The following is a 12,665-nucleotide window of genomic DNA, read 5'->3' on the forward strand; positions in this document are numbered from 1 at the left end:
GTATTTTTATATTAATATACGTATATATAAATATAAAAATACACTTAATGACATTATATATATATGATACATATACATATATTATATATAGATATAATACATGTATATATATATCATATATATATATACACATTTTTTTTTTTATACTGATTTTACACTGTTTTTTTTTACTTTATTTTTTTGATTTTTCACTTGCAGGGAGACTGCCTGTCAGCACAGACAGTCCCCCTGCAGGCAGATACACAGACACCTATTGCGGTCATGTGATCGAGTGATCACATGGCCGTGGGGTCCTGATCTGCCGAGGGGGGACTGCCCGGGCAGACAGGCAACCCCCCTGGACCGGGTGGAGCACTGATCGCCGCCGTGGGACCGACGGCGATCAGGTAAGTAGCCCCAGACCGTTATGACGGTTCAGGACCGTCAGCGGTCCAAACGCACGTTTTACCGCTGACGGTCCTGAACCGTCAGCGGTCCTGAAAGGGTTAAGACTAAGTAGGTCGAAACGTTGCGATTTGGCTTTAAATAAATTGTCTTTTGTTGATATTTTAAAGTGCCTGGACCTTCTTTCGTGACAATGAGATGTGACGTGCACATGCACTGAGCAGACGGTGTATTACATCCTTGTGAAGCCGATTGCATGTCTATTTTTCCCTCAGCTTTCAAAATGGTAAATGCAGTCTGGCTGTCAGTGTCAGCAAAGACAGATATGAGTTCTGTGCAGACATTAAAAGGAACACTACTTTAGAAATAAATACATTTATTTAGAACGCTGAGTTCTTCCATTGAGAATTTATAATTTAGGGCCTCCACTCCATGTTCATCTTTACTTTAATAATTATAAAAAATAAAAACTTACTTTTAAGCTAGCGGCAAGAAACTCTCCATGATGTAGCTCAGCTGCACCCCTGTAGATCCTCACTGGCTGCCCTAGGCCAACAGAATGCTTCTCATATTTGAATCCAGTGATGCTCTTTGAGTGGCACTCACTTTCACTTTAAGTGCTCCCTCAAAGCATGTGAAGAAAAAAAAAAAAAAAAAGCTTCCTTGTCTGACATAACAGAGCGGGCAACTTGGCTCACTTATAAAATGGATGATCTCTGGTGAAAATCAGCGATTTATAAAATAAAAAGACATGCACTTTTTTTTGAAGTGTCCCTATAAAAGCAGAGGTAGGCTTTTGAAGCCTGTCTGTAATTTGTATACATAAACATCTATTGAGGGTTAGTACCAACAATGCTTAGGAGATCCTATTTACTAATAATAGGGATCGACCGATATTGATTTTTGAGAGCCGATACCGATATTCTGTGAACTTTCAGGCCGATAGCCGATATAATTTGCCGATATTCTGTACATTTACCATTTTGGAAAATAAAAACTATTTCTAAAGGTAAATGCACAAAATATACATTCCACATGTAGTGGATGCAGTGTGTTTAGACAGGGGAGCTGTGTGTTTGTGTAGTGGATGCTGTGTGTTGTGGATGGAGTGTGTGTTTGCGTAGTGTGTGTTGTGGATGCAATGTGTGTTTGTGTAGTGGATGCAGTGTGTATTTGGCTAGTGTGTGTGGTGGATGCAGTGTGTATTAGTGTCATGTGTATATAGTGAAAGCAGAGTGTGTAGTGTGTGGGTAGTGTGCGTAAAGTGAATGCTGTATATACTAAATGCAAAGTGTGTGTGTTTGTGTAGTGTGTGTATATAATGAATGCAGAGTGTGTGTGTGTGCGCGCATTATATACACACACACTATACAAACACACTGCATCATATACACACACTATACAAACACACTGCATCATACACACACACACACACACACACACACACACTATACACACACTGCATTATATACACACACTATACAAACACTGCATTATATACACACACTATACAAACACACTGCATTATATACACACACTATACAAACACACTGCATTATATACACACACTATACAAACACACTGCATTATATACATAGTGTGTTTGTGTGGTGTATGTGTATATAATGGAGTGTGTGTGTGAGGGGGCATTTTTTATTTAATTATTATTTTTTTATATTTAATTATTATTTATTTTTGTTGTCCCCCCTCCCTGCTTGTTGCCTGGCCAGGGAGGGGGGATATAGCATTCCCTGGTGGTCCATTGGCATTGGCTGAGCTGTGTGGGGGCGGACTCACCTCCCAGCAGCTCCTCCAGCTCCACAGTGTAAGTGTCACGGCCAGCGTGCATCGCGGGTCTCGTGAGTCTTACACTGGGGAGCTGGAGGAGCTGCTGGGAGGTGAGTAAACGCTTGCTGCCCGCCCCCCCCAGGACCGCCGGGCTTGTAATGAGCCTGGCGGTCCTAGGAGGTATTATCGGCAATATCGGTATCTGAATTGGCCGATACCGATATTGCTGAAAATACCGAATATCGGACGATTATATCGGTAAAACCGATAATCGGACGATCCCTAACTAATAAGCATGGACATGTGTCCATAGTGGGTTGAAGACATCCTTCAATTTTATCCAAATATTAATCTGGTAAAAGATTATCAAGCTATATTACTTTTGATCACCAAAAAGAAAACCCAAGCTTTGAGGTGGACAGTGGATTCAAACTATAGCCCTGACATAAACCCCAGCTTTGTAAAGTTTACAAAAGATAATTTTTGTTTTCCAGTGAAATTTCTGCCTAAAATATCTCTCAGATGCCCTCCCCTCCAATTTAATTTTTTTTTTTAAATATTTGCCAAAAACTTACCTCCATTCCACTGCAGAGGTAAAGTTCTCCCCGATGCTCCTCAGTTGACATCACTCTCCCTCACCAGAGGGGAAGGTCAGGGAGGACGAACTGAAATGAAGACAGGAGCAGCATGGAGAGTGGGGCCATAGCACTATTTGCTTTTTGGCACGCTATGCCTGCAGGTGTCGGACACCAACTTTGCACATAATTGACATTAGCCAGAGGCGGAGGAATTCATCTCTATGTTTATAGCATTTCAAAGGTAACCACTGCAAATACAGACTCTTCAAATACAATTCAATTTTCACTTCAAATCAACTAGTCATGGTGCTTGAAGTAAGATTGAAGTAAGATTTCCAATAAATCTTGTCTAGCCTACATTGCAGTTATTGTTGGGACTATTCCCCTTGACACAAATACATTTACTTTATTTTTTTATTTTTTTTGCAGTGCAGAGATATAACACAAGTAGACGAGAGGTGCCCCAAAGGCAGTCCTCAAGTTTTTCCCACGTGTAACATGCGGGGCACAAGATTAAAGGGACACTATAGTCACCTGAACAACTTTAGCTTAATGAAGCAGTTTTGGTGTATAGAACATGCCCCCGCAGCCTCACTGCTCAATCCTCTGCCATTTAAGAGTTAAATCCCTTTGTTTATGAACCCTAGTCACACCTCCCTGCATGTGACTTGCACAGCCTTCCATAAACACTTCCTGTAAAGAGAGCCCTATTTAGGCTTTCTTTATTGCAAGTTCTGTTTAATTAAGATTTTCTTATCCCCTGCGTGCTGTATTTTATGAGCCTGTCTTGAAGACTTTCACATATCAGCATTATAACGTTAAGAGTAACCAAGTAGTGAAACATCCTATCTACATTACTTTCGGTGCTGTTTTTGCCCAGCTATGGGGGTTCAGGCTGGTGTTCTGCTGGCTTATGGCCACATAAGGTTACTCATGGTCCCCACTGGGTTTAGGCTGGTATTGGGAGATTGGTGACAGTAGGGGCAAGTACAGCGAGGATGAAAGTGTGCTTAGGTATGCAGTTCATTGCAACACGTGGCTCCATTCACTGCGCAGCATGGGGCTCACGGTTGTTGGTAGAGAGTCCAGGTTTGTTCACCCTACGCCCGCTGCGTGGATGGCGTGGTGGTCTTTTTGCGGGTCTCAGGCGGTGTCTCCTTGCCAGACCTTTCTAATGATGAGTCCTCGTGGGCCAGGTGTGTTGACTCTGTGGTGGGGTGTTGCGGGATCCTGTGGTCCCCCCGTATGACTTGGTCTCTTAGGTGGTTTGGTGGACACACGGCCCGTCTGGGAGCATGGAGGGGTTACCTTCTGGGAGGACCAGGGCTTGAGAGTACGGCGGTTTTTCGTTGTCTTTGGTTTGTGGCTGCTAGGTTTAGGTTTCCGCCGGAACCCCCGCGCTTTCCACCCCGGGATTCGGGCTGATCCGTGGTCCTGTCCAGTGGTTACTGTTTGCCGTGCTAACTCTTGTTGGATCTTTACAGGTGGCACCCCTTCGAGAGTATCCCAGCAGAGGGCGAGTTTGGCCCAGAACGCATTCAGTAGCCGGTCAATCCTCTCCGCTAGTGGGGGCAGTGTGGTGCTGGATGCAAGGCCGCACACATCGTCCGCCATCATTTTCTCCGCTTGGTCTGTCCTGCAGGTAGGGCCGTGTCGGCTCCTTAGTGCTGGTTCGTCTCTTGTGGTAGCCGGGACGACCCCCGCCGGCTGGGGAAGGGCAGGTAGAGTTTCCCGGGGAGACCTCCAGTCGAGAAGGCTGTTGCAGCAGAGGGATCGGCCACCTCCCTCGCGCCGCTTAATCAGGCCCTCCGTAGGCCTCGGGTCGGTTCCCGGTGTGAGGTTGTCGCTGGCAGTCGGATCTCCTGGTCTCCCCTGCTGCTTTGGGTGACCCCTTGTGTTGGGGCTGTTGATCAGGGATGTGTAAGGGTTATTCCACGATTATTGCAGTTGGATTTTTGCAGCGGAGCTAATGTAGTGGTCGACTGCTCAGCAAGGCTGCCAGGCTCCGCCCCTACATTTACTTTATGAGGCACATCTGTAAGTTGCCTTATGTGACTTTGAAATTCACATATCAAATTACTTAGTCAAACCTGTTTTGTGGTTGACAGACCCCCACCAGACACATTAGCAATCAACCCTATGATTCAACTGTGCAACTGCATTTAGAGTTGTCATTAAAGGACCACTCTAGGCACCCAGACCACTTCAGCTTAATGAAGTGGTATGGGTGCCAGGTCCAGCTAGGGTTAACTATTTTTTTTATAAACATAGCAGTTTCAGAGAAACTGCTATGTTTATCAATTAGTTAAGCCTTCCCCTATTTCCTCTAGTGGCTGTCTCACTGACAGCCGCTAGAGGCGCTTGCGTGATTCTCACTGTGCAAATCACAGTGAGAGCACGCAAGCGTCCATAGGAAAGCATTATGAATGCTTTCCTATGTGACCGGCTGAATGCGCGCGCAGCTCGCCGCGCGTGCGCATTCAGCCGACGGGGCGGAACGGAGGCGGAGAGCTCCCCGCCCAGCGCTGGAAAAAGGTAAGTTTTAACCCTTTTCCCCTTTCCAGAGCCGGGCGGGAGGGGGTCCCTGAGGGTGGGTGCACCCTCAGGCACTCTAGTGCCAGGAAAACGAGTATGCTTTCCTGGCACTAGAGTGGTCCTTTAAGTTTAGAGTTAGACTTATTTGTATTGTGTCTCCATAATTTTGTTGTCCCCCTGTAGCCCCTCTCCTATATGGGTTTTCTGATGTTTAGTAAGACTTGACTTATGAGTAAAACGTACGCCACACTCAGAACATGGAAATGGGTTCTCCCCTGTGTGAATCATCTCATGTTTAACTAAATTTGCTCGGCTAGTTAAACATTTCCCACATTCAGAGCAAGAAAATGGTTTCTCTCCTGTGTGAGTTCTCTGATGCGTAACAAGTTGTGAGGAACAACTAAAACATTTCCCACATTCAGAGCAAGAAAATGGTTTCTCTCCTGTGTGAGTTCTCTGATGCATAACAAGATGTGAAGAACGTCTAAAATATTTCCCACATTCAGAGCAAGGAAATGGTTTTATTCCTGCATGAATCTTCTGATGCGTTACAAGACTTGTTTTAAAAGTAAAACATTTCCCACATTCAGAACAAGAAAATTGTTTCTCTCCTGTGTGTGTTCTCTGATGCGTTACAAGATTTCTTTTAAAAGCAAAACATTTCCCACATTCAGAGCAAGGAAATGGTTTCTCTCCTGTGTGAATCATCTGATGTTGAGCAAGATAGGATGAACAAACAAAACTTTTCCCACATTCCGAACAGGAGAACGGTTTGTTTCTCGTATGGATCCACTGATGTTTTACAAAGCTCGATTTAGTTCGAAAACATTTGCCACATAGAGTGCAAGATAATGGTTTGTCTCCTTTATGAATTCTCTGGTGCTTAACAAGATCCGAGGAACAAGTAAAGCATTTTTTACAATCAGAACATGGGAATCGTTTCTTTCCCATATGATGATTCCACTGGTGTTTGACAAAACTTGATTTATTATAGAAACATTGGTCACATTCAGAGCAAGAAAATTGTTTCTCTGTGTGAATCACTTGATGGTTGGTAAATTCCAAGTTGCTAGTAAAACATTTCTGACACACAGAGCAGGTATATAATGCCTTTGCAGTAATGCTATTTTGTTGACAAACCGATATATCGGATTTAACATATTGATTGTCCATCACTATTGTGATGGGTTTACTGTTGGTCTTCATTGCAGCTTCTTCAGTATTAATCAATATATCCAATATTTGGATATGTTGTGTATTTGCATACATTTCAACATCTGTGACATTCCTTTCTTTACATGAAGCCAATTCCTCTTTTAGAATAGATGTATTTTCTGTTCGAGCAGGTTTTGTGGGTGTATAGAGGTCACTTATTACACCATCCCTTTCCTCCCATGAGATTATTTCCTCCTTAATATGAGCAGATGTACATTCAGACCATGAATGCTCTGTTGGTGGTGTACAAATTTCAGTATCCGTGAGATCTTCACTTGAGCTTGGTTCCTCCTTAATACAAGTAGATGTATTTTCGGTCTTTGTATGGTCTGTAGGCATATAAATGTCATTATCTAGAAGTCTTACTTGTTTAGTTGTTGCGGATTCCTCCCTAAGTTGAGTAAATGGACGATCTGTATTTGTATGCCGTGCTGGCGTATAAATGTCTGTGAGATTTTCTTCTTCACTTGATGTTGGTTCTTCCTTGATATAAATAGATGCCTGTATATGTTCTGAAGGTATAGAAATGTCTTTCATTTTTCCTTCGCCAGACAAGGATGAATCCACTTCCTCATTTTGTACAAAGTTGCTCTGTGTCTTCTGGATTTTATATTTATTTACATCATCTAATGTAGCAGCAGGGCTGTGAAATCCTTTATAAGTAGGTCTTTCCATTGACCCATCTGCTAAAGAAAGAAAAAAAAACAATAAAAAGGCAAATTAACAAACACAAACTAAAATGTCAGTTTTTCTCGCAGATGTTTGACAGTATCCTCCTTTTGCTGTGATGTGCCATTGGGGAGAAACGTTGGTCACACTAACTTCTGGGACTATAAAAACTTTTAGCAGTGGCTATAGATATAACTAAAGCTACACTAAGACAAATAGTTTACCTGGCATACCTAAGCTCCCATTTCTCAGTTATTTGACTCATTAATAATTACTGAATATATTTCCAATATGCTATATATCCACACATTTTGACTCGTATCCAATTGTTCATTCTGCGTTTCGTTTCGTTTATTTGCTCTATGACACGTCCATTCACTCTACCAGGAAGGTATTTATTTCAGCAGAAATATGCTACAAAGTTAAGGGAAAACCATTACTTCTCTGTAAATTACAGAATTGAATTATACAGAGAAAATACATTTTTACATACTGTAACTTCAATTTTCCTTAATATGTTGGCAGTACACAGTGGAGATGTACTTCCCCAAAGGACAAGCTGCAAAAGATAAATTAAAACAAAAAGGACCTTCCCACTTACTGAAGCAAAGAGACATTGTAACGGATCACCTGGCACCCCGACTGGGTACCTCAGTTGCTGGATGCTCCTAGCGCTTCCTGAGGACTCCAAGCACTCTAGCCGACACCGCAACCACCGCAGGCCGAACCTCTCTTCCTTCAGAGAGGAGCAGGAACAAGCTCTTAAAAGAGCTTAGGAGTGATTATAGCAAGGGAATATACAGAGCATAGCAATCCCTTGTAGCAGATTCCCCCAATAAGAGACGGCACTCTAAATTGAGGGTGAAGTAGAACTCAGGTTTTTAATGACACACACACTCTGCTTTTATGCAATTCTCCCGTGCAAGGAAGACGCCCACAGACAATTATGAATTACCAATCACACACTGGTTACATCCCACACATCTCCTCCCCTTAGCGGTAACACAATTAGCCGTACAGTTTAAAACACTTTTTTACCCAACTTTCATAACTCTAAAACTATACATTCAATATTAATAAAAGTCACATATTATTAATCAGCATATTTCAAATACAAACATACCCAAAAAATATTCGAATCCGTTCAGCCGTTCGAGAGATAGATATAAGTCAAGTTTGACCGACCGCATGCACGGTGTCCCATGTTAAAGTCAGTTCAAACAGACGAACGACAACCAATCGAATGGTCAAACTGTTGAATGAACTGTTGAATGCATTGAAGTCTGGAGAAGGTAGAACTTCAGCTGAATTAAAGATGGCCGCCGCCACGTGTTCATTTGTATGAATGGCTGCCCCCCAGCGGTCTGCAATTTACCAACAGCAGGCTCCCAAATTGCCTGCACACTTCCACTTCTGGGTGGTCCGCCTGTGTGGTACTTGGTTCAGTAAGCCCCATTTACTGAACCAAGTGGGAGAAAGCCAGGAACACAGTATATTAACAGTCTGGGGACACTGTCTTAAAAGGGGAATTGTTCCCAAAAGTCACAGTATGTCCCCAGATGGTTGTAGCGGAGAGGTAGTATAATCCACAATATCTCCGCTGGTAGACAGGAGCAGCATAAAATAATCCAGGCAAAATAAGTACAGCATACAATAATCTCGGTAGCGTTGTATAAATCCTTCCCTCCCAAGAACACGTCAACATACATTTTACATAAAAGGCACGAATGCACCTGCAGGGATAAAATACCGAAAGACCGGTACTCCCGAACGGCCTGGAAGTCCAGTGGTATTCGTGCCGTCGAGTAGCCGATTTTAATTCCAGGCATCTGTGGCAAAACCGACCTCGCCACGTGTCCTTGGAGGGGGCTGCTTGCCCGCCTCTTGCCTTTGGACTATGGACCCGACTTTATGTGAATGTGTTAACCCAGATAGCTATGCCATGGAGCCCATTCGTGTAGTAAAAGACTTCAGCTCCGTGGCAATTGAACTGTGTGAATAGGATCTGAACGCTATTTGGTAGTTTTGTGCGCTCACATCCCAGCTATCTGGGGATATGTGACATGTCTGTTTTACGTATAAAATGTGACTGTGTATTTTATAGTATTTTAATGCTTTGTGCTCACCATGTGCATAATGGAGTCTTGTCTCTGTCCTGGGAGATAATTGAATTACTTCTCAATTATCTCCAGGATAGAAGACTCTAAAACCGGTCTGGGCCAAATAGCCATAGAAACATAGAAACATAGAATGTGACGGCAGATAAGAACCATTCGGCCCATCTAGTCTGCCCAGTTTTCTAAATACTTTCATTAGTCCCTGGTCTTATCTTATAGTTAGGATAGCCTTATGCCTATCCCACGCATGCTTAAACTCCTTTACTGTGTTAACCTCTACCACTTCAGCTGGAAGGCTATTCCATGCATTCACTACCCTCTCAGTAAAGTAATACTTCCTGATATTATTTTTAAACCTTTGTCCCTCTAATTTAAGACTGTGTCCTCTTGTTGTGGTAGTTTTTCTTCTTTTAAATATAGTCTCCTCCTTTACTGTGTTGATTCCCTTTATGTATTTAAATGTTTCTATCATATCCCCCCTGTCTCGTCTTTCCTCCAAGCTATACATGTTAAGATCCTTTAACATTTCCTGGTAAGTTTTATCCTGCAATCCATGAACCAGTTTAGTAGCCCTTCTTTGAACTCTCTCTAAGGTATCAATATCCTTCTGAAGATAGGGTCTCCAGTACTGTGTACAGTACTCCAAGTGAGGTCTCACCAGTGTTCTGTACAATGGCATGAGCACTTCCCTCTTTCTACTGCTAATACCTCTCCCTATACAACCAAGCATTCTGCTAGCATTTCCTGCTGCTCTATTACATTGTCTGCCTACCTTTAAGTCATCAGAAATAATCACCCCTAAATCCCTTTCCTCAGATGTTGAGGTTAGTAGGGTATCATATATCCTATTCTCTGCCCTTAGGTTTTTATTTCCAAGGTGCATTATCTTGCACTTATCCACATTAAATGTCAGTTGCCACAACTCTGACCATTTTTCTAGTTTACCTAAATCATTTTCCATTTGGCTTATCCCTCCTGGAACATCAACCCTGTTACATATCTTAGTATCATCCGCAAAAAGACACACCTTACCATCAAGACCTTCTGCAATATCACTAATAAAAATATTAAAGAGAATGGGTCCAAGTACAGATCCCTGAGGTACCCCACTGGTGACAAGCCCAAGCTTCGAATATACTCCATTGACTACAACCCTCTGTTGCCTGTCACTCAGCCACTGCCTTACCCATTCAACAATATTGGAATCCAAACTCAAAGATTGTAGTTTATTGATAAGCCTTCTATGTGCAACAGTGTCAAAAGCCTTACTGAAATCTAGGTAAGCAATGTCTACTGCACCACCCTGATCTATAATTTTAGTTACCCAATCAAAAAAATCAATAAGATTAGTTTGGCATGATCTCCCTGAAGTAAACCCATGTTGTCTCTGGTCTTGAAATCCATGTGTTTTTAGATGTTCAACAATCCTATCCTTTAACATGGTTTCCATCACTTTCCCCACTACTGAAGTAAGGCTTACTGGCCTATAGTTGCCCGACTCCTCCCTATTACCTTTCTTGTGAATGGGCACAACATTCGCTAACTTCCAATCTTCTGGGACTACTCCTGTTATCAATGATTGGTTAAATAAATCTGTTAATGGTTTTGCTAGTACACCACTAAGCTCTTTTAATAGCTTTGGGTGTATTCCATCAGGTCCCATTGACTTATTTGTCTTTACTTTTGACAGTTGAAATAGAACCTCTTCCTCTGTAAACTCACGTGTAATAAATGACTCATTTATCCTTTTTCTTAACTGAGGTCCCTTTCCTTCATTTTCATCTGTAAATACCGAACAAAAATATTCATTGAGGCAGTCAGCTAGACGTTTATCCTCATCTACATACCTTCCTTCTTTTGTTTTTAATCTAACTAATCCTTGTTTTACTTTTCTTTTCTCATTTATGTATCTAAAAAAAGTTTTGTCCCCCTTTTTTACTGACTGTGCTATTTTCTCTTCTGTGTGGGATTTGGAAGCTCTTATAACTTGCTTAGCCTCTTTCTGCCTAATCTTATAGGTCATTCTGTCTTCCTCACTCTGGTTTTTTTTTATAATTACTAAATGCTAACTTTTTGTTTTTTACTATTTTGGCCACATCTGCGGAGTACCACAGTGGTTTCTTGAATTTTTTGCTTTTACTGACAAGCCTAATGCAATTTTCTGTTGCCTTCAGTAGTGTAACTTTTAAATAATCCCATTTCTTTTGGACTCCATATAAATTGCTCCAGTCTGATAATGACTCCTTTACACATATTCTAATTTTAGAAAAGTCTGTTTTTCTAAAGTCTAAAACTTTTGTTTTTGTGTGGTGTGACTCAGTCACTGTTCTTATATTAAACCACACTGACTGATGATCACTGGATCCTAAACTTTCACCTACAGTAATATCTGATAGCAAATCTCCATTTGTTAACACTAAATCTAGTATGGCCTCTTTACGAGTTGGCTCCTCAACGACTTGTTTTAGAGACAATCCCAGTAGGGAGTTTAGAATATGTGTGCTCCTGGCACAAGTAGCTATTTTTGTTTTCCAATTCACATCAGGAAGATTAAAGTCACCCATGATGATAACTTCCCCCTTCATTGTCATTTTAGCTATTTCTTCAACTAGTAGATTATCTAACTCTTCAATTTGTCCTGGGGGCCTATAAATCACACCTACACGAGTTACTGTGTGATTACCAAATTCTAACGTAACCCAAACGGACTCTATGTTCGTCTCACTAACCTTTATTAGGCTAGATTTTATGCTATCCTTCACATACAGGGCCACCCCTCCCCCTTTCTTGCCTTCCCTGTCTTTTCTATATAAAGAGTACCCTGGTATTGCTATGTCCCAGTCATTTTTCTCATTATACCATGTCTCAGTAACAGCGACTAAATCTACACTATCAGTTGCCATTATTGCCACAAGTTCATGGATCTTATTCCCTAAACTGCGAGCATTTGTAGACATGACTCTAAGCTTATCATTTTTTAACACACTTGCTACAGGCACCTTCTGTCCTTGTTTTGGGGGACAATTGGATTGATGTTTTATCACCCTTTTGCCCCCCCCTCCTAGTTTAAAAACATCCTAGCAAAACCTCTGAACTGCTCACTGAGAACATTTGTTCCCTTTTGAGAAAGATGCAAACCATCTTTTTTGTACAGTTTATTTCCATTCCAAACAGAGCTACCATGAGCAATAAAGCCAAATCCTTGCTCCCGACACCATTCACCAAGCCACAAGTTAAAGTCCCTAATACGCATCCGCCTGTCGTTCTGAGTGTTATGCACAGGCAGAACTTCAGAGAATGACAGTGTGGAAGCAACCTGCCGTATATCATTGGCAAAAACACTAAAAACTTCCTTAACCTCTGAAACCTCATTGCAAGC

At 41.9% G+C, this 12,665-nt stretch overlaps 1 protein-coding gene across 1 annotated transcript in view; it reads right to left on the reverse strand.

Annotated features, from left to right (window-relative positions):
- Nucleotides 1-4,860: 4,860 nt before the first annotated feature.
- LOC134574593 (oocyte zinc finger protein XlCOF22-like) overlaps nt 4,861-12,665 on the reverse strand; it is a 29,265-nt gene continuing 21,460 nt past the window's right edge. The window contains exons 5-6 of the mRNA XM_063433725.1: nt 5,402-7,186; nt 4,861-4,917 (exon numbers count right to left, since the gene is read on the reverse strand). Of these exons, the coding sequence (XP_063289795.1) occupies nt 5,427-7,186 (1,760 nt within the window). The 3' untranslated portion in view covers nt 4,861-4,917; nt 5,402-5,426. The remainder of the gene's footprint in view (nt 4,918-5,401; nt 7,187-12,665) is intronic.

The sequence above is a fragment of the Pelobates fuscus genome, chromosome 10 (genome assembly GCF_036172605.1).
Source record: "Pelobates fuscus isolate aPelFus1 chromosome 10, aPelFus1.pri, whole genome shotgun sequence".
Taxonomy (NCBI): Eukaryota; Metazoa; Chordata; class Amphibia; order Anura; family Pelobatidae; genus Pelobates; species Pelobates fuscus.